Source organism: Colletotrichum siamense (genome assembly GCF_013390195.1).
Source record: "Colletotrichum siamense strain Cg363 chromosome Unknown KSG_Cg363_contig08, whole genome shotgun sequence".
Taxonomy (NCBI): Eukaryota; Fungi; Ascomycota; class Sordariomycetes; order Glomerellales; family Glomerellaceae; genus Colletotrichum; species Colletotrichum siamense.
In genome coordinates, this window is record NW_023501021.1 from 2,552,192 (window position 1) to 2,579,659 (window position 27,468).

Here is a 27,468-nt window from a genome sequence, read left to right on the forward strand (position 1 = left end):
TATTTTCTCGTTAAACAAACAGGCTGTGTCTCGATCTTGGTCTACGTACAAATGCCATTCATCATGTTATCCAAACCCCCAAAAAGACTTTTTTTTCCATGCATTCCCTTTGCGCCTGACAATGATTTCCCGAAAAGCAAATGAAATCTCGCGTCCATCTCTTTCAAAAAACAGCCAAAACATTCTTCCCAACACACACAATCTTGGCAGCAAGCAGCGCCGCAAAAGCCAACACGTACACAATACCAGTGAACACGATGAGGCCCCAATACTCCCCGCCCGCGGCCGTTATCAGCTCGCCGCCGATGGGGATGCCCACCAGGCACGCGACCGACACGCACGTGTACGTCGTCGAGTAGTAGCGCCCGTAGTGCTGCGTCTTGCACAGCCGCCCGACGCACACGGGCGAGATGCTGATATTGTTCCCGCTCGCAAAGCCGAACAGCACCGCGAACACGATCACGCCCGCCGCGGAGCCACCCGCGGGCAGCCACACAGCCAGGCACGCGACGACGGACACCACGATGGCGGCGAGGTTGCTGTTGAACGGGCCCGCGACGTCGGCCCACCAGCCGGGCAGCGCGCGGCCGAGGACGCTGCCGGCGTTGAGGATGGGCAGGATCTGGAAGGCGAAGGACTCGCTGAAGCCGCGGCTGAGGGCGTACGAGGAGATGTAGGTCAGCGGGATGAAGAGGGCGAACTCCATGAGGAAGATGCCGGCGGTGGTGAGGCTGAAAGCGGCGGAGCGGAAGATGCGCGGGTCCGGGTGCGGGGAGGCGTTGCGGGGCGGCGGGAGGCGGGAGCGGATGAGGAAGTTGGAGGCGCCGCAGAGGGCGAGGCAGATGAAGCCGACGGCGCGGATGGTCCAGCCCCAGCCGAGGCGCGGGAAGAGGGACTGCATCATGAGCGGGAAGACGATGCCGCCGATGGAGCCGCCCGTGGAGGCCATGCCGGTGGCGAAGCCGCGGCGGCGCTTGAACCAGTGCCCGACGGCGGCGATGGACGGCGTGAAGACGAGGGAGGATCCCAGGCCGCAGAGGATGCCGAAGGCGAGCATGAAGTGCCAGTAGACTGTGGCATTTGTCAGTGGCGTCCGTTGAAGGGGGAAAGCGGGGAGAAACCTACGCGTGCAGATGCTGAGGAGCATCACCCCGATGACGAGACACACGGTGCCGGAGAGGACGAGCCAGCGCGGGCCCCAGCGGTCGAACACGGGGCCGATGTAGATGCCGCCGAAGAAGCAGAGGAACGTGTACACGGAAAAGATCCAGCCGATGGTGCCCTCGCGGTAGCCCTGCAGCTGGTGCGTGGCGACGTACGTCTGGAAGACGGCGATGCTGTTCATGATGCCGAGCGCGGAGAAGAGCGCGAGCCAGGAGCCGAGCACGACGGACCACGCGCGCAGGCCGCCCTCGGGGTACGTCTCCTCCTCGGCGGCGGTGGTGGTTGCTGCCGAGGGCACGCGGTTGATGAAGTCGCCGTCCTTGCCGTCGGCGGCGCTGTGGCCGGGGTTGGTGTAAGTGTTCCCGCCGGCGTTGGCCACGGCGTTGGAGACGGAGGGGATCAGGTCGTTGCCGAAGGCGGCGGTGCCGTTGTGCGCTGCCGAGTCGGCCTTGTCCGGGACGGGGTACGCATAGCTGCTGTAGTCTGGCTCCGCCGGGGTGATGTACGAGGAGTGTGCGGTGGCCGTGTCGTTGTAGTCGTCGTTGGCCCCGGGGTGGTGGCGGTGGGATGTCTGTGCTGCCTTTTCCGGGTCCATCTGGGGTGTGTGGCGTGCGTGCGTGTACCTGTGTTAAAAGACGGAGCGGAAAGAAGAGAGACAAGGATATTATTTTGTGTTTCTGGAAGTGTTTCTGGTACAGAACCCCCTTCCCGGCGCTGTTCTTCCACGCTGCTGTCTTGCCTGTAGGTTTCGGGATCCGATGCGGTCTCTTCCGACTGTTCCTTTTCTCTTGCACCGAACGCTTCTTACCCCTCGACAAGACTCTCTGTGTCTTACAGAACCGACCCTGCTCACTTCTCGACAAGACCTTTTTTCGATACAGGAAACAGGATGGACAAGATGTTCAAAACGATGAGAGAAGAAGGACCGTTTCTGATAAAACAGTGTAACAAGATTTCAACCCAAGTGGTTTCGGGAACTCAACAAGACATACAGCCCAGACAAACGTCCAAAGAAACCCGTCGTGGGAGGTGGGCAGAGTCACACTTACTTGTAGTTTTCGGGCCGCCTTGGGACTGCCCTTGGGTGATGAACCGAAGCGAAACAAGTGGAGGGGGTGTGTGTGGCGTGCGGTTCCTAAGTCGGCGGGCGGCGGCCGGTTCGAAAAGGTGGGTGTCCAGAGAAGGGCGCGGGAACGAACGGGGGTGGTGGAAAGGGAACCGTACAAGGTTGGGTGGGTTAGGTGATTTGATGCAAGTCTTAAGTCATTTCTCCATCCAAAGGTGAGAAGCCGAGAGAGGGAGAAAGAGGCGGGAAGAGACCAAAGAGATTGGAAAAAAGTTTTTTGTGCGGTTGTCGCCAATCCATGCGCTTACCCCAGAAGCCACGGAAGCACGCCCAAGGTAAGGTCGTGTAGTCCAGACCAGGGGAGCAGGACTAAGTTGAGGTTCCAGTTCCTTCGATCAACCGGGGTGGACAGGTTGGGTTGCAAGTCAGGTTGCGAGTTGTCCAGAGTCGTCGGCTCCCGCTTCCTCACGGGGAACCACGGTTCAGGAAGATTGCAAATGCACATCCTTCACATCATCTCTTTCTTTCTCTCTCTGCGTGCGTGCCTGTCAGGCATCTCGCCAAATTCTCGTCTCATGCCACCCCTCCTGATCCCCGTTGTCTCTATAGAGTTAGAGAGAGACGAGACGCACATGTCCCAGGCGCATGGCCGTGTTAGTTAGTCCGGGGTGCGGAAGGGCGGGCTCGAGGAAAACCAGAAACCGGAACGAAACTGACCAATGGCGTTATTTCACTTAGTCGTGGTTTTCCCTCCACGCCAAGAAACCTTTTTTTTTTTTCGCCCTTTCCCACCAACCAAAAACGACCCCGGCCTTGAACCAAACGACACGTCCTTCAGCCGAAGCCGAGCCCTGGGTTCGTTGTTTTTATTAGTGGCCGAAGCCGACGCCGTTCGGTCAGGTCCGGCGGGCAAGGTCACCCAACCACCAAACAGAGGCAGCAGGTCCACGCGGACAGCAGACTTACATGGCAGCAGACTGCAGTCATCTCTTGGGAGAGCTGTATAAAGCAACCCCGACGTCCCGCGCGGAATGCCGTATACCGCGAGACGAAAACCTCCCTCCCAATGCCGCAAGTGAACACGAACAAACGACCGAGCGGACATCCATGATGCAAGCGCCACCTCAAAGCGGCACATCTCGCCTGCAACTTACACCATCCAAGCCTCTCGACCTTTCCGCAACGGCCCGTCGCATTTCCCCCAAAGTCGATTACGCCCTCAACGACCTTTTGCATCTCTTGGCCGACTCGCCCATACGGCCATCTCTAGCTCATCGAGATCCCGTGGCGCCTATCCTTTCTCGAAGCAAACGGCAGGTGACTCATTGAAGGAAGAGAGTCGTGACGTCCGGGAATTAGTAACGGAAACACGTCTGGGACCAGGTGTTCCCTTTCCCGGCCGGGCGGCAGCGGCAGCGGCATCGGCATCGGCAGCAGCAGTCCACCCACTACCACCGACCCAACCCGCCTGGGTGCCAGTCCTTCCCCTTTCCCCCTCCCCTTGGACGTCTTCTTCGCCATTTGTTCCTGCACACCGCTAAGCCCAGGCTCGCCAAGTAATGAACATGGCAAACGCGAAACCCTCCACTTGTCGCTGGCCCACGCTCTTCCCGTGCCCGCCAGACGCCGATGGCGATTTGCGTTCATTTGACTGTCCGGCTCCGGCCGCCCTCGCCAATGGAAGTACCTGGGCAGTACCCATAATAGATGGCCCGTGCATTTTGCGTGTGCTAGATCCGCCGTACTTTATCCGGACGCCGTGCTTTACGTAATATCCGGATTTCCAACCCCAGCCCAATGGATCTCGATCCGAATGCTTGGATCACCACAAAAAACGTGATCCCGAATGCTTACCTCAGCAGCGATGCGCGTCCCTCTTCTTTGCCTGCCGGGACGAAAGGCCGCAGCGCTGGTAGGGCGGGACGGGAACCAGTCCGTCGACCGTCTCTGGAGACCGGGTACGTCTGCCTGCCTGCTACTGGAGTCCGAATTCCGCAAGAGGGCCGGCCACCTAGGTATGCATCTTAAACCCGCCTCCGTTTCTTCTTTCTGTTTGTTTTTCCCTTTCCCTTTCCCTTTTCCTTTACCTCTAACCCAGGCGAAAGAAGGCGGTCTCTACTCTTCCGTGTAAGCGGAAAGGTAGGGGGGCCGCTCAGTACACGGGGGAGGCTGCCAAGTTATACCGCGCACCGTCAGCTGCGCCCCCTCCCCCTTTTGGGGAGGGGGGGGGGGGGGGGGGGGGGGAGGAAAGAAAAAAAAACCGGCTGACGAAGACGGGGATCTTCCATGTTCACGCCGACGTCACCAACGTGGTTCTGCCAAACTCGGAACCGAACGAGTCAGTGCTCGGCCGAACCACTGCAACAAGTGTCACGAAGCCAACCAACCTAGCCCCCCCTTCCCCCGCCCAAGGAATTTTGCTTCAAGAATAAGCGGGACACGCTGTGAACGCTGTACAAAGTTCGTAATTCTGTTTTCCTTTAGGTTTTAGGAGGAGGGGAGAGGAGAGGGAGTCCGTCGTCGTGGATTCACGATGCCATCTTCGCTTCCTCCCACATGCTTGCAAACGCAGCCGCAGTTGCCCCCCTCCCCTCCCTCTCGCTTGCCATGGGATTGCCTGCGTCTGCTCCCGCTTCCGCTGCTGCCATGCCATGGCCCTCTGCCAACCAAAAACCCCGCGCCTGCACTCACGCACGCAAACGCAACCATGCTGGGCTGCCATGCTGCCAAATGGCTGGCAGGGTCCCCATCTCTCATGCGACGTTGGACTGCGTTGTTATTTTAGGCGAAGGGGCCTAGGCCCGGCGGTCGACACGCACTGGCCGGCCACATTCAGCTGGTCGAAATTGCTGTGCAGAGAGAAGAATCTCTCTCTCTCTTTATCTGTGTGTGCGGGGAGGTAGAAAACATCGGCAGTGCCTTCACCCAAGCGTTCTGCTGGGAAAAGACGCCCGCTGCTCAATTAGTAGCAGCACCTGGGATTATCGGGGACTCAAGGGTAGCAGTCGGCCCGAGGCGTTCGGCGCGCCATAGGGCTGGGTTGTTGCTTGGTAAACGCCCTTGGCCCTTAGTCCAGCAGTGTCCAAAGAACCGTACGCGGATCGCGTCGATATGCGACAGGTCACTGTTCGCAAGGCACGTGCTCGACGAGCTTAGATTGTGTAGATCCCTGTAGCGGTGAGTGAGCCTATCTGGGCGTACCACATCGCTTCGCTGTCGCGACAAGCATACGGGAACCTCATCGTCTCTCGGCATCAAGTCCGCCGTCCACGAAGTACTACCCGAGGTTTCATGCAATCTGTTGTTTTGATGCAGGTACTTTTTTATTAGGCTTACCGTCAGCCATAAAAAAAAAAAACACCAATGCTTCGACATGCTTTAAAATCTGCCGCGTCAACATCGTGAGCGGGCGTCTCATCCTCAATACATGTCATACCCCTTGCTGGGCTAGGCATAATCATAAAAAAACAGCTGTTACACATACATCTTTAACAACAACGCTGCAGCCTTGATTGTTCCCTCCTGCCTTCCGTCGACACAACGGGAGATCCGGGGACAATCCTAAAGGTTGACGTGGATGCAAACCGTCGGAAGCCGACGTCTCCAAAACTTACTGCCGTTGTCCTGTGCCCGACGCTGTCCCCAATCTTGGCAATTACGAATGCCTTGAGATCTTCGGTTTTGATGCGCTATGGGCACAGACAAATCCCACGTGAATGTCGTTTCTATGTCCAGAACGTCCCTCGATTGATACGTTCGTTGAAAAGCGGCGTAAGTTTGCCTCGCATGCCTTGGACTCCCTACAGCCGATTGGTTCCATGACTCGTGACATCTTCTGCGCCGCAAAGAGAACCGCACAGAGGCTTTGCAAGCGGAGCGGATCATCAATTTCGTCTCCTCGGAGCATCGTCGTTCAAGAGGCCTTTGAGGAAATCTCCACGTTTGCTGTGTGGTAGCCCATCCAATTCGGCATCCGTATCTACGTCCGTCATTGCGTCTGTCATTACCTCGCCTTTCATTGTTGTAGCTGAGTCGGACGGACTATCTTCACTCTTGGCGAGAGCATCGATTTGCACTCTGATCGTGTTCAAAAATTTAGTACGAGTCGTTGCATCGAGCTTGGAGATGGACGGTTTTCTGCGTCGTTTTGTTAGTCAAAGAGCGTAACTAGGGAAGGCTAATGGGGCTAGGACTATTCACAATGATTCGAACAGAGACGATATTTCGTCTAGTGGTAGGGAACCGTGGTGCCCAACGTCTGCTCCTGGTGCCGGGGAGGACTCTGCTGACTTGGTAGAGGCCAGTTGGATCAACAGGTCGGCGTTTTTGATAAACTTGACAAGGTCGCCCAGGCCTGTCTGAATATTTGTGGTGCGCATGCGACGAATGATTTCGACCGATTCGGAATCGGTGCGCATAGATAGTAGGTGGAAGAGTTCCTCAAATAGAGAGACGCGTTGTTGCAGTTCTTCGTGTTTGGATTTGAGGGCGGCGAAGCGTGTGACGTCGGGCCCAGCATCGTACTCGCACTTGGTGCGGCCCATGCCTGCACATAATGAGCAGACGGGACGTAAGCCGTCACATTTCGACTTCCTCCGACGGCATGATGTGCACGCGATCTTGGTCTGGGGACGACGTCTTGGGGCAGAAGAAGCACCAGCACCGCCGGTAACAGATTGCGGGGTCGACTCGCGCTCAGAAGAGGCGCCGCTGGCTACCGCTGGGCCTGCAGGCAGGAGCTCACGCTGTGGTTTCATGATTTGGGTAACCCCAGCCTCGGCCTTGGACCATGGGAAGACCTGGGCGCCTCCCAGGTTTGCCAAGGGATGGTGAGTGCCGCCAGCGTTCGCGTCTGTGTATGGTGGTGTCTGTTGGGCGTGTAGTTGACCGGGCGAGATCTGCAGTCTCACAGCAAGCAATTGGAATGGCGCCAGTGGACGAGTCGAGAGAGGTCAGAGCGGGCCACAACTGCAAGTCCAGAATGAGATCCGCTCGCCGTGTCGCTAAAGAACTCTCGAGGGCCTTGACGGTGCGCGTCATACTGCCGACCCGCCGGCCATGCTGATAGAAGGGGGGAAAGGGGGAAGAGAGAGGGTGTGTTCTGCGTGCGTCGTGTCGTCTGCTTCGATTTTTCCCTCTTCCCTTCTTGCTCGGCTGGGGTTGCGTCTTGGAAAACCCCGGTCAGGTCCGGGTTACCTTGGAGAGAGAGAGCCCTTCAGAAACGATCAGGTATGACGGAATGGCCTCTCAGAGGTAAGTAGGCAGGCAGGTGGCCCGTTTTCCGCACGCCTTGCTGACTACCTCATAATTTGGCAGAAAGAAGAGACAAAATCTCAGTCAGGTAAAGTGCTGCGTACAAAAGGTGGGTAGGGGAAGGTCTGCTGTTGGGCACCGCAGACCGGGCAGGACAGGATCGACACCTCAACTCCGTCGGTCGGCTAAGGCAAGGTAGGCTGGGCTGGGCTTGGCTCTGATTCTCCGTTGTGGATTGGACTGAGGAATGACGGAAGGCAGCGCCGCACCGATATATCGGCGTACTTGTTGATGACTTCCAGCAGCAGGCCTTCCGGGGAAGGCCAAAGTCAGCAGAGACACATGAGCATGACTTTTTTTCTTTCTTTTGAGGGGGAAAAAAGAGAAGGTTCACAATAACAAAAACCCATGCGCACAGAAAGTACGTCTGAAATCAAACAGGTTGATAGAGTTAGCCTGCAAAGTTGCCCAAACCCATGGACTCTTCTAGCCAGGGCCTGGCCAGGCGTGCAGCTGGGAAGAGCTGTGTAGCAACAGCAGCAACGGCTGCCCAGTCTGCCCACCCACCGTGGGAGGACAAGGGTGCCCAAGAGTGCCGCGGGTACTAAAAACCGCCGTGGCTATCGAGAGTTTGCTGGCGCATCGGGAACCGCAGCCGGCGGTTCCTGTCAGACCTCCAGGATAGGACGCTTCCGACCTCCTGTGGTCTTTGTTTGGTCCACTGAGGGAGTTGCTCCCAGGGCATTTTGGACTTGGGTGTGCCCAGCGTCGCTCGGCATGCTTTTTGGAGGAGAAGGAGAAAGAGAGAGAGGGGCGGTCGGGTCGCTGGGAGGTGAGGTGCACACCCATGGAAGGTCCCTTCCATCAGGTCGTTTCCACTTGCCTCGGGCCCATGGCTGAAGTGCAGAAATTCCGAAAGTCCAGTTCCCGATTTTTGACCAATCAAAAGCTCCACTCTCTATCGCATGGCAACCACAAGCCACGAGCCACGAGCCACGAGCCACGAGCCACTCATAAGACACTCCAAACTCGGAATAGTCGGGCAAACAACGGGAGGGCATGGATGGATGGAATAGGGAAGAAAACAAAAGAGCATCACCCCTTCGCCCTGTTTCCGTTGCCAGCCTCATCTCAGTGCTGCTGTAGCCTGCATCCGAGATAGGCCACTTTTGCAGCCATCGCACGGGCCGCTTGTCTGGCTAACTCGTTCGTAGGTAGCCATGTACTACTTATGTTACGTTGAGGTTCCGGTCGCACAACGCCGGCGGCTCTCGCGATATACCCCTGAATGATATCGCAGTCGCAGTCGCCGTGCTGGGGAAGCTGATGCTTTGGGCTCGGAGAGGACTCCCCGTGTTCGTCAACATCGTTGACCATCGTTGCCGTCTCATTTTTGGGAGAGTTTGAGCTCGTGGCATATGCCCTACCTGCGGGCCCGACCTTGGCCTTCTTCAGGGGCTGTCGAGTTGTCGAAGAGCTGGCCAGGGGTTTCACAGTATGGCACGCCGGCAGATGCGTTTGGACTTTGGAGAGACTCGCTCATCTCGTTGTTCCACGCCGTCCATCCCCGGCACGAGCAATCGTTTGTCGGAGACAGCAAGTCATCCTGTATTTGCAGACTGGGATAAAGGGCTGTGATATGTCGCGAGTCTCCGTCGTAGCTGCTGAGGCGATGTGGCTTGAATGTGCCGTGTCTCTCTACCTGCTCTTCCAGTCAGCCAATGTTCATGGAGGGTTAGGGTAGGTAAGAACTAACAAAAACCCCGGGTAGCGAAAAGGTGAGTTGATGGCGGCGGATGCAAGCCCCAAGTTAAGAGGAAGAGGCAGGTCGTGGTACTGGAGGAGCCAAAAATTGGAAATTGCGACGAGTGAACTGGGGACAAGGGAATATTTGACTGGACTATGAATGGATGGGAAAGCGGTTGTGAACGAGTGCCATGCATGTCGGGGGGGAAGTGCCACGTTTTGCTGGAAAGGTATCCCGTGCGTAGGGCGATAGGGAGACAAGCTTGGAGGAGCAGATACGTTGCGGGGGGGGAGGTGCCAAGTACTCACTGAGTAAGTTGAAGGAACGAACGAACGACGTTTTGGAAGGTGGAAAGAAACATAAAACACAACGCTGGAAAACAGAGGCAATCGCATGAGGCCAAAGACTGATCAGTCGAGAATCCCGACGGCATGGACAGAGAAAGAAAGAGAGAAAGGAAGAGGAAGAAGAAAGAGATTCAAAGCCCCAAGCAGAGAGACTGCGACCGAGTTCGTCAACGGCTGATGGTTGTTGTTGAGGGACAGGTAGGGATCTGGCCAGTGGCGGATGCTTGGGTTTCAGAATCCATTCCGGGCAAGCTGGAAGGTGTGATTGGCCACGGACATTCTTCCCGTCACTAGTTTGTCAAATCTCTCTCCAACTCTCGAAATCCGGTATCCTTGCTTGCACAGCGCAAAAAAAACACCCACAACTCCGACACCTGCTCTTGCCCTGTGTCTAGCCCGCCGGCCATTGGAACTGTGGACAATGAAACGCGAGCTGGCGGAATGATAAACGCGGCAGGGCGATGAGATCGATGGACGGTCGCTGGCGCTGTCCAAGTAGGTGGCAAGGGGAGATAGGTGCCTAAAACAAGTCGAGGCCATGTCAGTACGTGATGTGAGGTATTGGCGCGGGATCAGCAAGAAGGAAGACGCAGGCGCAGCAGCAGCCGCCGCCAGTGATGGATGGTGTTTTGCAGTCCGGAGTCGCTTCCGCATGGGCAAAGCGAATGATTGGCCACGGAATCCTCTCCGAAACGTCCCGACCTGCCCCTTTCATGGAACAGTCAGGGTTCCCCGGCATCGAGGACCAGGGCTTTCATCCATCTCTGGTTCGTCACTGACCCTCCACACCTCGCTTGCAGAAAGATCAGTACCACGGGAGGCACCAGTCTCCGTACCCTGACGCACGGTATCAATGTTGACATTCCATCGTCTGAATCGAGTACACGAGGCAGAAACAGGATTTGGCGACAAGCAAATGTCAATCCATGCCTGGATAGTCTCCCAAGCCTTCAACATCTCACGCTTATTGGACCCCCTAACACTCGGAGCCTTCGTTGCGGCCATGTGGCAGTTGTCTCATCATTCTTACTTACCGTGCGCACGATTAAGCACCATTCAAAGCGGAGGTCATCAGAACATCAGTTTGTCTTGGCGCTTCTCTCCGTCCATCGTTCTTCCGGCCTACTCTATAAGCTTCGACATTTTCCATTCAAGAGCTATTGGCTCCAATTTGTCTCCCTATGACAAGCATCCCGCACAACAAAGATCAGGTTGAGCAACACCTGGCTCACGTACTATCAAGGAGAGATCTCGGAGAAGTACACACACATCTCGCAAGAAGAAGCCCAACTGACCCTCCGAAAACATGCGCCGGCAGGTGGACCGCTGCGAGTACGTCGTAGTGTCTTGTTTCTTGCCGTTGGGTACCACCATCGGGCGAAGAAAACGCTGGAATGAGGGTAAAAAGGTTGAAAATAAGATAAAAAAAAAGGATGCGAGAGGATGCAAAAAGTAAGAGAGAAAGAGAGGAGACGAAGCATCACGCAACACCGCTGTGGAAACCCTCATCTTGACGCCGCGATACTAACTTGTCCAACGCCGGAAATCATCCAGCAGCTTACCAAAAAAAACTACCGTGTGTGAAAACGCTCGTCCAGCTGCCGCCTTGGAATGAGCCCGTCGCTGGCGGGGCGTTATTCTCAGATGCACTTGTGTGCCTGGGCACCCGTTGGTACGGCTTGTCCGCTGATGCCACTCGCGGTTCTGGCGATATATCCCTGGATAAGCTCGCAGTTACAGTCGCCGTGCTGTAGGATTTGGTTCTTGAGGGCTAGCACCTCCTCTTTAAGTGCTGCCACGTACGCGTCGAGGTACATCCGTTCTTGTGTGACTTCCTGCTCCTTGACCGCAAGTTCTTCTTCGTATAGTTTCGTCTTTTCCCGGCATCGCTTTGCTGCTGCCCGATTCTTGACGCGGTACTTTTTCATTCCCGGACGCCAGCTCTCACCCTGCTCGCCCACCTCATCTCCCTCGCCCTCATACTTGGTATCGTCGTCTGTCATTGTCACCTTGCCACGGTAAGAATTCGAGCTCGACGGAGATGGTTTGCCTACAGCCCCGATCTTTGCCCTCTTGTGACTTTGTTGGGCGGCCGACCACGTAGGGCGGGACCTCGTGTTGTTAGTTGCCTCTGTCGGTTTTGTCGATTTCTTGGCTCGAGAATGGGGTTCGGTTTGCGACTGCGCATCGGGAGAAGGCCAAGCCTCGCCGCTGTACGTGTTCATGGGCGGTTGTTGAAAAATTTGACATTGGAATGGGGGCCAGTTGTTCGCTTGGGAAGCCCACGTAGCCGTCGCCTGTTCCACACCCATTTCGAAGAATGAAGACTCCAGATGCTGAGCCCCGCCCTCCAAGTGCGGAGGATTTACAAAGTCGACAGAGTCGTTCTCGGCATACTTGGGTTCGACTGCGTGGTCGTCCCACCCGAGCCATTGCTGGCATTGGGGCTCCGCGCCTGGGGTGAGCGAGCAGTTCTGGCCTGGAGGTGTGGGATATAACGCCATGGGTATGAACATGGCGGTATCCGTAGCTTCAACCACACCTGGATAACAGGGGTGGTCTGGCGAGGCCATCGCGTCTCTATGCTCAGTGGTTAGCTGACTTGGAATTTTGAACTGAGCAAGACTCGTCGACGCTTGAGCTTACGGGTGATGGAGGGCCCTTTCAAGATCAGACCGCCTTGTGGTGTGATTGCAAAAGGCTCGCAAAATTCAAATTACTCGGTCAGGCAGCGGCCGTTGCTGAGCTCTTCGTCTGATACGCCAAATGCACGAGAGAAGTTGAAATTGGGATGTGGGATGGCTGGTGGATGGAAATGGAGACGGCAAGCAACGACAGCAGGCCACCGAAGATTGATGGATGCAACTCCGAACTTAATAAAGAGCAGACACATAGCTACTGCGTAGACTGCGGAGTACGTAGAAGGTGAGCCCTAGATTGGCCAGCGAGGCAAGGAGAAGGAACAAGGGTAAGTTGGATGGACCGCTTACTGGGTAGTAGGTACCTATCAAAGTAAATGTGGACAACCATCGCAGGGCGTCTGCCAGCTATGCTCTGCGGCCAAGGCGTGCTCATATCATAGGCATCCAAACATTTGGCCAATGCAGCTGACCGACCACGCTGAAGCGGGGTGGGATGGGACGGGATGGGATGGCATGGGCGAGAGCCGCCTGCCTGCCTGTTTCATTCAACGAGGCCAGTAGGACGCGGTGCAAGCTCCGATGGCTAAGCCATGGCACCCTTCAACCTCGTCCACCTCGTCTACCCTCGTCTACCTAAGGTAGTAGTAGTGTACGCAGTACTCCGCACTTTCAATACGTCTACTACTTTTTCACTCAGGTCTAAGCTCATGACCCGCAAGCGCTGTTAACCTCCTAACCTCTTATCTCGTCGTCTTTTCCACCTGTATTGCCCACCCTGTTCTTGCATGCTGCTGGTCCTATATAGCCCCTCACCCTGTATATTGTGTGTGGTCTTGTTCCCCTGTTCTCCAGCCCACTATCTCGTCTTCTTGCGAGAAATTGGAGCAGAACGAACCCCTGAATGTTTGTACTCAGCGTGCTCAGTATCGCACTTGGGCTCTTCAGCCCCGTAAGCGCATATGCGAGTGTCGGGTTGGTCGACGACTTGAATATCGCGTTCTGCTTAACGCAGTAACAGACTTTCAAGGGTCCAGATCGTATTGCAAGGTAAGCCAGGCAAGTTGTTTCCATCCACTCAATCCTGGCATGGCGAAGTGCTAGGTTATTGCCGTCAAGGATCAGCAATTGGCTAGCAGGTGCCGAGGGGCACCGGACTAGTCTCCGTGCGCATTCCTCCACTCAAGAGACGCACACATACAGGGACTGGCACAAACGCACACACACACACACACATGGACACATGGACACACGACGCACTGCATCCATCCTTGAATACAAACGATGCCCTGGACATCGCGTGATCGCACTTATTTGCATTTACCTTACCTAAAACCCCTATTAGTGTATAATTTATCACCCCTCTACGCTACTTTTACCTATTTATATGTATTAATACTAAAATATAATAAAGAATATAAGTTATTATATAGATTAGTTACTAACAGCTTTAAAAGATCTTTTTATAGAATTTATACCTTATCTTTATTATTATTTTCATAAAGTTAACTTCTTTTAAATATATATTTTAAAGTATTAAAAAACTAAAACTATTATTTAATATACTAATTTGAAACTTATAATACTATTATTATTTATTTTATTAGTATAGTTAGTAAATTAATATATATTATTATAAAATCTAAATATAAATTAGTTATTACTATTATTAATAAACCTCTTTTTATAATATAATACTTATAAGATTATATTTTACTTATTAATTATAAAATATTTGAAATATATTAATATTAGAAATCTTATTACTAAATCTATCTAGTAAAATAAAATATATATTAGTATAAATATAAGTATATTTAAAGGTATAATATATATACTTAAGTAGTATAAAGTTATATATAAAGTTAAGTTTATAGTTATAATATAGCCCTCTTATAAAAAGACTATAGTAAAATTCACTTTATATATAAATATAATTCTAGAAATACTATATAAGTATTTAAACTTATACTTTCTATTAATTAAGGAAAATAGTATAGAAACCTTATATATTCCTATTAATAAGTAAACTTTTATATAAAGTTAAATATATATTATAGCTAAATAAACTAGTAGAATAGTAATAGCGCTAGCTATATAGCATAAAGCTAGTAGTGCTATATATAGTAAAGCTAATTATATTAAAGCTAAATAGCTTATTAAAGCTTTTATAACTTAGTAATACTACTACATAAGAGATAACTTCTTAACTAAAGAGGTTATTAGAAGAGGTTTTTATAGCTAGAAATATAAAAACTTTATTATTATATATAGAGCTTTATATTTATTCTTCTTTTTTTATAACTTATAATAAATCTTTTATAATATTTATATTACATAAGAAACATAAAAATACTAACTTCATATTAAATACACCTTTTTTTGAGAAAATAGTAAAAATTAATACTATATAAATTAATATTTATATACTAACTAATAGAGAGAGTATTTATATTATTATTTTTATTATTATTATTTATTATATTATATATATAGTTATTATTATTATTAATTAGAAATTAAAAGAAATATAAATTCCTTTTTTTACTTTTATAACAATAATATAATGTTTATTAATATTATATAAAATAAGTTATTTTTATATAGTAGAAGTAATATCTAAAAAGTCTAACTTAAATTAGCTAAATAAATTAATACTTAGTTTAAATATATGATAAATATCTTTTAATATTATAATAATATTATTATTATTAAGATATATTATTAAATTATGTTTTATTATAAAAAAAAGAGTTTTTATTTCTCTTTATTTTATTATTTTATTTATTTTTATAAAATCTTTTAAAAAGTTATAATTATTAACTATATAAATAATAGCTATAATATTAATATAAAATTAACTATGTTTTTATTTTTATTATTATAAGCTTTTTTTATTATTATTTAATTATAAACTAATTAATTAAATAACTTAAAAAGGAATTATTAATATTATTATTTATATTATTAATAAGGCTTCTAGCTATTTATTATTATTTTTACTTAGTTAAAGTAATAAACCTCTTAACTTTATACTTCCTAATAATATATATAGCCTTTAGTTATATAATTATAATTTCTAACTATATTTCTCTCTTAACTTTAGCTATATATATATATTAGTTAATAACTTTACTATCTTTAACTTTACTTTAGTAATAATATAGCTTATAATTACTTAATTACTTAATTACTAACTATTAATATAAGTATAAGTATATTTAGAAGTATACTATATATACCTATATAGTATAAAGTTATAAATAGGCTAATATTATAATAAAAAGTAATAATCTTAAGTATTTATAGGAATTTAATTATATAGATAATAATAAGAGAAGAGATATATTATAATAATTCCTATTATTATAGTTAGTAAGTTATATCCTTTAATAAAAAAAGTAAAGAGAAAGATAACTTAAAATATAACTTATTAAACTACTAATTATATAAAGTATTTATATAACTATATATATTATATATTATTATAGTTATAAGTTATAATAAATAGAGTATTTTATATAAGGTTTTATATTTTAAACTTTATTAATTTATTTTATATAGAATATTAAAGTAAGTTAAGCCTTATTATTATTCTTATATTAATATTATTATTATAAAAGAATATTATATATTAATATTCCTCTTTAAAGTATATATAGCTAATTTATAGTATATAGCTTATTTACTTAATATATATATATATATATATATTATATATAAAAACTTAAAAACCCTATAAAAAAATAAGAAAAATATTCCTATAATATATATAATATATTTATAACTAGTTAAAAACTCTTTATAAAATAACTTTATAAATAAAAAAGTAAAAGAAAAACTAATAAGTTATTTCTTTAATATAGTTATTATTATTATTATTATTATTATTATTATTATTATTATTATTATTATTATTATTATTATTATTATTATTATTATTATTATTATTATTATTATTATTATTATTATTATTATTATTATTATTATTATTATTATTATTATTATTATTATTATTATTATTATTATTATTATTATTATTATTATTATTATTATTATTATTATTATTATTATTATTATTATTATTATTATTATTATTATTATTATTATTATTATTATTATTATTATTATTATTATTATTATTATTATTATTATTATTATTATTATTATTATTATTATTATTATTATTATTATTATTATTATTATTATTATTATTATTATTATTATTATTATTATTATTATTATTATTATTATTAATATATAATATTCTTTTATAATAATAATAATAATATAAGAATAATAATAACGCTTAACTTACTTTAATATTCTATATAAAATAAACTAATAAAGTTTAAAGTATAAAACCTTATATAAAAATACTTTATTTATTATAACTTATAACTATAATATTAATTATATAATATATATAGTTATATAATTATATTATATAATTAGTAGTTTATTAAGTTATATTCTAAGTTATTTTTCCCTTTAGTTTTCCTTATTTTAAGAAAAAACCTACTAATTATAATAATAAGAATTATTATAATATATTACTTCCCTTATTATTATCTATATAATTAAATACCTATAAATACTTAAGATTATTACTTTTTACTATAATATAAGCCTATTTATAACTTTATACTATATAGGTATATATACTACGCCTCTAAATATACTTATACTTATACTAATAGAAAGTAAGAAGACTAATCTAGCTTTTATAGTTAATATTAGTTAAATTCTATAGTATAAGGCTAGCAGCTTTTTAATCTTAATATATAATAAATATTAATTAACTATTAATAATAGCTTTAAATATAGGCTGCTAGCCTTATATTATGAAATTTAACTAGTATTAACTATAAAAGCTAGACTAATCCCCTCACCTTCTACTAATAACCTTTAGGTTATATAACTATAAGTAGTTTAGACTTAGATATTATCTTTACTTCTACGCTCCTCTATTAAACTTTAACTATTATAATAAGCTAAGTTAACTATCTTCTTCTAGCTACCTCTATCTCTATTAGTCTCCTCTATCTCTTACGCTATATTTAATCTATACTTATCTTCTTCTCCTCTACTATTTAGATATCTACACCTAAATAACGTCTTCTACCTTACTATATAGTCTTAATATAGAGCCCTACTACTATTAGCTATACTCTTAATATATTCACCCTTCCTAACTTACTAAAAAGCTTTTAAGCTACTTTAGCTATTTTAAAGAAGTTTATAAAGTAGTTATATATATTAAAATTACTATTAATAGCCTTAACTATCTCTATATTAACTTTAATACTATATAACTCTATTATATTATTCTTATTAGCTATCTTAAGTAAGTAATTTAAAGTAAGTTTAAGTAGAATCTTTTTATTAATATAAAGAAAGTTACTATATTTAAAACCTTTAATTTTATTAACTTTAGTTTTATAGATTAAGTTATTTAATATAGCTTTACTTAGCTTATATATAAGTATAATAAGAGGGAAAGATATTATATAAGGTTATTATATATATAAGAGGATATAAAGAAGGGCTGCTAGCCTTATATTATAAAATTTAACTAGTATTAACTGTAAAAGCTAGACTAGTCCCCTCACCCTCTACTAATAACCTTTAAGTTATATAACTTTTAGACTTAAATATCTTCTTTACCTCTACACCCCTCTAACTTTAACTATTATAATAAGCTAAGTTAACTATCTTCCTCTAGCTGCCTCTATCTCTATTAGTCTCCTCTATCTCTTAAGGCTCTTTTAAGCTATACCTACCCTTTACGCTATATTTAATTTATACTTATCTTCTTCTCTTCTACTATTTAGATGTCTACGCTATAAGCTCTACTAAGTATAGTAGCTTTAAAGCTTCTATACTATCATACTATTATAATATCTTCTATTTTACTACGTAGTCTTAATAGCTTTACTACTATTAGCTATACTCTTAATATATATTAGATTTACCCTTCCTAACTTACTAAGAAGCCTTTAAGCTACTTTAGCTATTTTAAAGAAGTTTATAAAGTAGTTATAAGTATTAGAATTATTATTAATAACCTTAACTATCTCTATATTAATCTTAAAGCTATATAACTCTAATATATAGTATTTATTAGCTATTTTAAGTAAATATTTTTAAATAAAGTTAAGTAGAGTTTTCTTATTAATATAAAGAAAGTTATTATATTTAAAGCTTTTAATTTTAGTAACTTTAATATTATAGATTAAATTATCTAGTATAGCTTTACTTAGCTTATATATAGTTATAATAAAAGGAAAAGATATTATAGTTACTATATATATAGGAGGATATAAAGAATAAGCTTAAAGCCTTATTTAAATAGTTAAATTCTTATACTATAGCTATAAGAACCCTTTTAGCTATAATAGTAAAGAGTTATATTATTAAGTTTATACCCTTAAGTATAAGTTTAAGCTATTACTAAGCTCTAGCTATATTAACTATAAGTACTATTAGCGTTCTACGTTATAGATATAATACCTTTACGACGTTATAAATAATATTCTTATAAATAATAGCGTTATAAATAATACTCTTATTAATATGTTTTACTGCTCTACTACTTATCTACCTACCCTCTTCTACTAGGGATAAGTTAAACTAAGTATTAATAACTAGTTATACTAAGATTTATTTATTTACTTTATTAAAACTAAGTATAAGTTAAAGTACTACTATTAGGTTTTAATACTATAAAAAAAAGTATAGAGTGAACTGTAATACCTACTTATATAGGTTAACTAGACTACTAATAAGAGGATATAAGGAATAAACTTAAAGCCTTATTTAAAGTAGCAGTTAAGTTCTTATACTATAGCTATAAGAACCCTTTTAGCTATATAAAAAGTCATACTATTAAGTTTATACCCTTAAGTATAAGTTTAAGCTATTACTAAGCTCTAGCTATATTAGCTATAAATACTATTAGTATTCTACATTATAGATAACACCTTTATAATATTATAAATAATATTCTCACAACATTATAAATAACACTCTTACTAGCTAAGGATAAGTTAAGCTAAGTATTAACAACTAGTTATACTAAGATTTATTTATTTACTTTATTAAGATTAAGCATAAGTTAAAGTGCTACTATTAGGTTTCAGTATTATGAAAAAAAGTATAGAGTGAACTATAATACCTACTTATATAGGTTAACTAAACTGCTAACATAGCTTTAAATATATTATATTAAAATTTAACTTTTTAATATTAAATCTTTATTTAGTTTATAATATATATATATTTAATTATTATTAAAATATATTATCTTAGTAATATAATATAACACTATTAAGAATAAATAAGTATAACCCTTAACTAGCCTTAAAAGTAGTATTAGGATACTTACTACGCTATTAAGCTTAAGAGAAATAGCATAATATGTTGTTTAGATGCCAGCTCAGCTGATCTAGCCTGTACTGTTCAGTACCATCCATACGGGTCGATCCATAATATGTACTCTAGAACATTTCCTACTTCTTGTTATCCTCACCCCCACTCCTCTGCATCAAAACCCCAAGAGTGTGGAGTGAGCACCGGTCGAATCAGAAAAGCTACACTCCACGTGCGGGATCTGCTTGGCTTCCGTGTACTAGGTACTTGTTTCCCGTCCCTGGCTTTTGCCCCGAAATGCTTTGGTCCAGCATCCGTACCCTTACCCGTCTATGGCCGTGGAACATTTCCCAGTGCTGAGAAACACAGGCGCGGCCGGCCCATGGCACCCCCGCTAGTGAACCGGCTGTCAACGGCGGCGACACATCTATCAAGGTGCCATGATAGAATAACGGCAGACAATCCACACGAGATTGTCAACCTACAACCTGCTCAGTGCTCCTCATCGCGCATAAATAGATGCTCTTATGATGGATGGTTCAGCCCTGAAGGGGCCAGGTCTACCTAGGTACTGCGTGGAAGATTATCGACAAGACCGGTCAAACGCCTAGTAGTTGTAGTGGCGGTGGCTGGGCCACATTCACCAGAGACTGCCTGCCCGTTGTTACCTTAAATCAGCCCTCAGGAATGTAAGAGCAAAAACCATGTAAGAAAGGGATATTGGCTGCAGGAACATCTACAGGAGAAGAAAACTGCATCAAACATGCAGGTAACGCCATTACCACGGCATGACGAGATCCCCGCAGCCTCACCGCGCCCATATCACTCGTTGAGGGCTTATTTCTTTCTTTTGCACTCGGCCAAAGACATGCCGCGACGACTTGGCCACAACCATCCCACGAGCTACAACAACAAGCAGCACGCAGCACGCAGAGCCCAGGAGCCGGGAGGTCGTGGCTTTGAGACCCTGGCGCCGCGCTTTCTGTGCCTGTCTGTACGCCCCATCCTCTGAAGGGAAGCAAGTCTCACTTTACCTGGTGCGCGTACGACGGAGGGGCAAGCTTTTGGTCTAGAACCTGTCAAACCTCAAAAGTCGGGCTCGCTCAGAAACCCTCCTTCGCCCTACACATCCCCCCTCCCCCCCCAAATCAATCAACGACACCCACCCCAACGTGAATTGATGAAAGTCAACTGGAATGAGCACTACTGTCTGCTACTGCCGAAGATCATCGGCACACTACAAGGTCACCTTGTGCCACTTGGCATGCACAATCAACCGGCCACCCCCCAACTAGCCCCAACTCACGAGTACCAGCCCAGGGACCTTTATTCAGGTAGGCAAGGTAGCGTAGACCGGGTGCATGTTGACACATGTTCTTGGCCTACCACCTCCGGTCCGGATGCGCGGAAGCGCCACACGCGGTGGTGCGGAAGGGAGGTCTTACAAGCCGCGATTGTGATCGATTGCCATGGAGAGAGCCGCGTGCGCGCTCACGTCTTCCGATTCGACTCTCTCTGGTCCCGGTGGGATACTTGCTGCGCGTTGAGATGAAGATTACTGCAGGGAGATAGATGGAGAGGAAATCCGGGGGGAAAAGTAGAGACAAACAGACACTGGCCGCGGGCTGATGGGCAGAGGGGAGGTTGCGGAAGTAAAGAGACACGGTTCGCATACGACGTTGGGATGCCCTTGCCCCCTCCCCCTCCCTTCCCGCACTCAACGACCCATCCATACATTGGCCACTTACGAATGCCGCAGTACACACGAGCGGCGGTGACAGCGACGAGGCAACTGATAGGGCGCGAGATAGGGATAAGCTGTCACACACATGCCAGCCAACCCCTGGGCCAAGTTCCACGGGGGTCAGCTCACCATCCACGGTGCAGTTTTGGGGAGGAGCGGAGAGGGGAGGAGGCGCCTTTCCCGGAGTTCACTCCGCCCCACGCCGGTCAAGGAGGGCACCACTGGGGGAGGGGAGGTCCAGACTCGACAGCCCCGGTGTGGAACTGGCAGCTCTGCTCTGAGGTGCGGATACTTTACTCTAGCACATCTTCACGGCCAGAGCGTCTCCCCAAAGGCTGAGGAGTGGGAGGTTGGGGGCCATCTCAAGTGTCTCGGCCATCTGTCTTCCCATCATCGTCTATAAGCCTGCAGGCGGTGCGACCTATGTACCGACCTTACTACGCCTTAGTACTATGTATGTACACACACGGCCCCTGCCCCTGCCCCTGCCCCTGCCCCTGCCCCCCTTTCTTCACTGGTTTTATGGATATCGAGTTGGCCAGCAATCGACACTACCGCGCGCCCATATCCGTAGACCCCATCTTCAATTAAGATGGCGTGTCCCTGCCCACCGCCGCGGCTCGGCTAGAAACCACGAGACTTGAGACCCGATTCTGCGCTCTAGTGTGAAGCGGTGCGTATATTGTAGCTTTGGATGGCCCAAGATCAGTGACCTGTCAATTCCGTTGTCATGTTATCGAGACTCTTATCACGGGGCAGGCTTCCCCAATCAATCGCGGAGCAGGGGCCGAGGACCAATAGAGAGAGGCTGGGCTGGGCTAGGCTGGGCTAGGCTGGGCGCACAATACTTTACCTGGCGAGTCCTTGCTTACTCATCTCCACTGGTGACTGAATCCCGACATCGACATGCCGTCATTCACGGGGCAATGACCCCGACGTGACCTCCGCCTTGCAGCCGTATGTTCTCCTTTCGTTGTCACCACCCACCGCGCCGCTTGCTGGCATCCAGGCAAGGCTTCACTGTTGTTGGACCCGACGCTGGTGAAGGCTTTGCTGCGTGGGGTAGATGACTTTGGACTTCTGCACAACTGAGAACTGACAGTCCACGCGCAATCAGGAACACCCGGTCGCCGACAAATCAATCCTATGACGGGACGATGCGTGTTCTCCCCCTTCTTACTTATATCCCAAGCTGTGTTTCCCCATTTGATGTTATCTCTTCTTCTTCATCGCATTTCCCCCACGCCACATCCTTCCTCAAAGACTTACAATCTCCCCGCTTCTTATGGTTATTAGACCACAGCAGGAGGAAAAGTACCTGGAAACTGCCTGCCACAAAGCTGATTCGATGTCGAGTCCTGCAAGGCTACGGCCGCTGCTGCCGCTGGCGCCGGGTAGCCATCCACGACTCCAGCCACAACCATCTCCAAATCGTGGGCTGAAGAGAAAGAGATCCCAGGTCTCGGCCGCATGTAACGGTAAATGGTCTCAGGCTAAACCCTTCTCTCCCAAGTCGGCCCGTCTGATTCTGACACGTTCCCGCAGGATGTCGCAAGAAAAAAGTCAAGGTCAGGATTTTTGTTCAACCTCTGCGGCCTTACAACCGTATAAGCCCCGGCTAAAGTAACCTGATTAAGTGTGATGGCATTCGGCCGAGCTGCTATACATGCTCCGCAACGAAAACGCAATGCGTCTATCCCGTACCCGAGGGCCTCTCCGTGAGAGAGGCCCAGAGGCAAGAGTTCACGACCATGTCGAGGGCGCATGAGAGCAGCCGCAAGGTGCTAGAAATGCTGAGCGTCAGTCAAGACGGCGCCTCTCATGAGATCCTGCAACAACTGAAGCAATCGACCCATCTCGATAATACCATCCAGTCCATTGCCGATGCCAGTCTTCTGCTTCCAACGAGCGACGGTGATGATGAGATGGGTGAGTAGTCTCGACCATGTCTCACTTCAATACCTGAACTACGACTGATCATCTGAGAAAGCTACCTCTCTCGGCACGACATCGCAGCCGGAAGACAACGTACTGGCAGATACAGCGCAAAATATGACAGGGAGGTGAGTTCTCATTGATACCATCTCAAATGGCATGTTGTTGTCTGCATCGTACTGAAGATGTCTCTTCTTTCACTGGTAGCATTGAGAGTTCTTTAAGATCGCCGTCGGCTGAAAGGGTCGACACCGGCATCACCTTGCCCATCTCTCGCTGGACGACGGTTCTAAAGGACGATAAGGTATTGACCCAGCTTCTCGACCTATTCTGGACCTGGGACGGCACACTTTCCCGCCTCGTTGCCCGGGATCTCTTCACCGCTGAACTGGGCAACGCCGACGCCCAACAGCAGCACCAATTCTGCTCTCCGCTTCTCGTCAACGCCATCCTGACCGTCTCATCTGTGCGTTGCAAAAGAAAAGGAAAACCCTTTGTCTTCCTCCTCGCGCCCGTTTGCTGGAGACTGACTTTGCTTCTAGCTACACGTGATGAGGAAGCGCAGTAGCCTCCGCGTGGATGTCACTAACATGGCCCAGAAATTCGCGGATTGCGCCTTCGAACTCCTCGACGCCGAACGAGGCGTGAGCTCCCTGACTCTTCTACAAGGAGCAGCGGTCCTTTGGGTTTACTGCAGCAACGAGGGGACCTGTGCCTCTCGCACCCGAGCCGCGAGCCTGGCCAGGCTGATGCTGCAGACCTGGTCAACTCTTGGCCTAGGCACGGATGGGTCTAACCTATTCCGCCACCCAGAGACCCAGGCGACGGACGACTTGAAATTGTGGCAGGCAGCTTCCTACCTCACCTGGGGCTTCTACTGCTTCTTCGCGTAAGTCGCCTGAGCTACCCTTCTTCTTGGGCACGACGCCCTCCCGAAGCCACATTACTAATTCTCTTGGCACAGCAAGATATCGCTTGTCTCTTCACCGCACATGCCCGTCTCAAAGCCGCTCATAATGAAAAGTTTCGAGGCTCGAGACGGAATGTCGGCCGGCTCGCTAGGGCTAGCATCTTCCGCCATCGACAGCCACCCAGCCAACCAGGCATGGGACGTGTACCAGCTGGAGGTGTTTGCCGCCGAATGTTCCCTCTGCGAGATCATTGACCAGCTAGTCTCTGGCTTCCTCGGGAACGGCACTCAGCGTCCCATTCTCGACCGCGGACGCTGCACGGTGCTGTACAACAAGCTTCTCTGCTGGAAGCTGTCTCTGCTGGATCACCTCGCGATGAATAACAGCGTACTGCCATCTATATTACTATTACAGTAAGCCCCCCCCCCCCCCCCCCCCCACCCAAAAAGAAATCTCTTTTTCAAACTCAACCTTGCAACAACTCAAAGAAGACACAAGAAATTGACAAAGAATAGAAGCACATACGATTTTGTAGCGTTGAAGCTTCTCGACACGTTCACGAGCCAGTCTGGGCCAGACTTTGACGGCCGCAACGCCGTCTCCCTGCAGATCCTCCACGCCAGCTCCATGATCTCGAACTTGTGGATTTACCACGGCCTCTACACCCTGAGACACGAGTACTGGGCCGCGGAGCACTGCTCGTTCGCCGTCCACGTCCTACTGCCGCAGATGGCGGAGCCCTCCGTGCACGACACGGTCGCAAAGGCGTGCTGTGTGCTCCATGAAATGGGCGTCCGGAGTGGTGTCTCGGGCCGTGCGGCGGAATTGCTCCGGGATATAGAGGAGACGGCCAGGGCCAGGTGCATCCGTATTCCGCCGTATGGCAGGGGCGGCTCCAAGTCGCCGGAGATGAACGCCGTGCCCACATTTGTTGTGAAAGGAGCTCGTGTTCTTGATGGTTCTAGGGGAGGGTTCTTCGGTGACGCCGACGAGAACGGCTGTGTTGTCAGCTTCGAGAGCACCATTGGCTACATTCAACAAGTGCAGCCTCGCTGAACGTATTAGACCACATGGTGGCGAATTCGTTTCTTCGGCTGAACCTGGCCGATGTTCAACAGAACGCTCAATGCACACGAAGCAAGTCATACCATAACTGTCGCCCGAAGACCCTAAGGGGCGGGAAGGGGGGAAAAGGTTACATTATACTTAATGAATAAATACAGACAAAAGTCGCAGAGCGGCAGGAATCAATCTCCAAAGGAACAGTATCTCCTCATTCCACCGCCCAAAGCCGCTTCCCTTTATGACCGTCGATGCGTCGTCGCGGGCTCAACATCCTCGCCCTGAATCCAAATCCTCTTAATCCTGCGCGTCGCCGATATGTCCACCAAGGGATCGCCGTCGATGAGCAGCAGATCGGCTCTCTGACCGCCCCTGACGATGCCGCGATCGTGGAGCCGGAACGCTGCGGCAGCGACGCAGGTCGCCGAGCGAAGAGCGTCCATCGGCGTCATGCCCGCGTCAACGAGCAGCTCCAACTCGTCGTGCAGGCTCTCTCCGAAGGGTATCTGTGTGCCGGGCACCAGGTTCGCCGTCGTCCCGGCGCAGATCGTCACCCCGGCCTCGTAGAGCGTGCGCACGCTCGCCGCCGCGTTGTCGTAGCCGTCGCCCGGCATGGCGCCCGGTCTGCTGTGCTGCCGAGACCCGGCGTCAGCAGCAGCAGAGGAGGCATTGTTGTTATCGTCTCGCGGGGTGCGGCCATAGAGGCCTCGGAAAGGGAAGCTAGGCGGCCCGGACGGCAGCGGGTGTGCTTCTCCTCCGTCAACTCCATCGACTCCGTCTGGCGTCGCGCATGTCCGCATCATTCTCAGCGTCGGCACGAAGACTTTCCCTCGGGCGGCCATCTCTCGTGCCAGTGCGGGGTCGAGGGGCGCGTCGAGCGGTGCGTGGGCGAAGACGTCGAAGCCGGCGCGCATGGCGCGCTCGTAAGACGCTCTGCCGGTGGTGCGGGCGATGGTCAGCTTGTTATGGGCGTGGGCGGCGTCGACGATGGCCTTGAGGAGGGAGTCGTTGGGAGGAGAATGAAGGTCGACGACGACCTTGATGAAGTCGGCGCGGTCCGGACCGCTCGCTCTCGCGGCGGCAAAGGCCACAGCTTCTTCAGTCGTGCGTATGACCACCTCGTCCTGGTTGTCGTGGATGTATGGTTGAGGATCCCGTGCTAGCACCGCCGCGGTCCCGCAGGTGAAGACGGTTGGCAACCTCGTGCGGCCGGCGGCGTATATGCGCAGGGCCTGGCATTGCTGGGTGTTGCTGCTCGAGTCGATGACGGTCGTGACGCCGTGCGATGCGAAGGTGCCGAGGGCGGCGTTGGCGCCCCTGATGTTGGCGTAGGTGTCTATGAAGCCGGGAATCAGTGTGCACCCTTGCCCGTCAACGACGACGTCGAAAGTCTCGACCGCAGAGCCGTCATTCATGGGGCTCTGTATGTCTCCGGCGGACCGAGTGATGACAATATCACTCGGCTCCAAGATAGTCTCGTTATCAAAGACACGAACGTTTTGAATGAGGATTTGGGTCATGTTTTTCCCCTCCACTCTGCAAGAACCAGAGATTGTATACACAACAGCTTGAGTTGTCGTTCAGCAGATCGGCAAGAGCGGTCGTCTCCTCGTGTGTGGTTGGTTGGTTGGACTTGGGATAGGGGCTCCGTAATGGGGCTCCGTAATCATAATCTGCAGTAAGTGCCAGAGACATACGGGAATTTGCGGCTGACTATGTTGAGCCTTCTCGCTTTGAGGCCTAACGGGGTACAGGACTCCGTTATGACATAATGACATAGGTGCGGCGGCCCTCGCGTTCAGAGTTGGCGGTTAATACAGCAGTTACGAGGCAGTGACCACACGGCAGTGGGCTTGGGTCCAATCCACAACGAATGGCCTCCGTGTGGTGACCTAGATTCAGCACATTCGAGATGAATCAAGTAAGTCTGTCATGTATTGCCCAACATAAAGGGACTTGGTGCAGCCCTCCGGAGTTTCAGACGCGTGTGGACGGACTGGACTCTTTCTCCATAACAGCCCCCTTCCCACGTCCGTGGAGCCTGAATACAGACGTATTTTTTCGCCAACAATACCTAAAGACGAACTTAATCGCCTCCATTGATTTTGTTGATGATGACATGGGTCAACGTCAGAAGCGGGCTGATAATCGCCGTCACAGGGCAAACAACGGGCATGGCCAATCATGAGAGGCGAGGCAACGGAATGACGTCCGGCGGATTAGAACGGA

The 27,468-nt window shown here is 47.6% G+C and overlaps 5 protein-coding genes across 5 annotated transcripts; 1 reads left to right on the plus strand and 4 right to left on the minus strand.

Annotated features, from left to right (window-relative positions):
* Nucleotides 1–163: 163 nt before the first annotated feature.
* Nucleotides 164–1,759, minus strand: MCH5-0 (Riboflavin transporter MCH5; the record flags this gene model as incomplete). Its single annotated transcript, XM_036644082.1, has 2 exons — nucleotides 164–1,071; nucleotides 1,126–1,759. 2 exons carry the CDS (start codon nucleotides 1,757–1,759, stop codon nucleotides 164–166), a joined length of 1,542 nt encoding a protein of 513 aa, XP_036490170.1.
* Nucleotides 1,760–6,426: 4,667 nt separating this feature from the next.
* On the minus strand, nucleotides 6,427–7,270 carry nit-4-0 (Nitrogen assimilation transcription factor nit-4; the record flags this gene model as incomplete). The annotated part of the gene is made up of 2 exons (XM_036644083.1): nucleotides 6,427–7,082; nucleotides 7,141–7,270. The coding sequence occupies 2 exons, from the start codon at nucleotides 7,268–7,270 to the stop codon at nucleotides 6,427–6,429; spliced, it is 786 nt and encodes a 261-aa protein (XP_036490468.1).
* Nucleotides 7,271–11,217: 3,947 nt separating this feature from the next.
* On the minus strand, nucleotides 11,218–12,150 carry CGCS363_v012235 (Transcription factor atf21; the record flags this gene model as incomplete). The annotated part of the gene is made up of 1 exon (XM_036644084.1): nucleotides 11,218–12,150. The coding sequence occupies one exon, from the start codon at nucleotides 12,148–12,150 to the stop codon at nucleotides 11,218–11,220; it is 933 nt and encodes a 310-aa protein (XP_036490958.1).
* Nucleotides 12,151–23,082: 10,932 nt separating this feature from the next.
* nirA-1 (Nitrogen assimilation transcription factor nirA) lies at nucleotides 23,083–25,233 on the plus strand (the record flags this gene model as incomplete). Its single annotated transcript, XM_036644085.1, has 6 exons — nucleotides 23,083–23,260; nucleotides 23,322–23,394; nucleotides 23,474–23,732; nucleotides 23,809–24,155; nucleotides 24,231–24,590; nucleotides 24,693–25,233. The coding sequence occupies 6 exons, from the start codon at nucleotides 23,083–23,085 to the stop codon at nucleotides 25,231–25,233; spliced, it is 1,758 nt and encodes a 585-aa protein (XP_036490952.1).
* Nucleotides 25,234–25,478: 245 nt separating this feature from the next.
* CGCS363_v012237 (uncharacterized protein) lies at nucleotides 25,479–26,759 on the minus strand (the record flags this gene model as incomplete). The annotated part of the gene is made up of 1 exon (XM_036644086.1): nucleotides 25,479–26,759. One exon carries the CDS (start codon nucleotides 26,757–26,759, stop codon nucleotides 25,479–25,481), a length of 1,281 nt encoding a protein of 426 aa, XP_036490954.1.
* Between the last annotated feature and the right edge of the window lie 709 nt (nucleotides 26,760–27,468).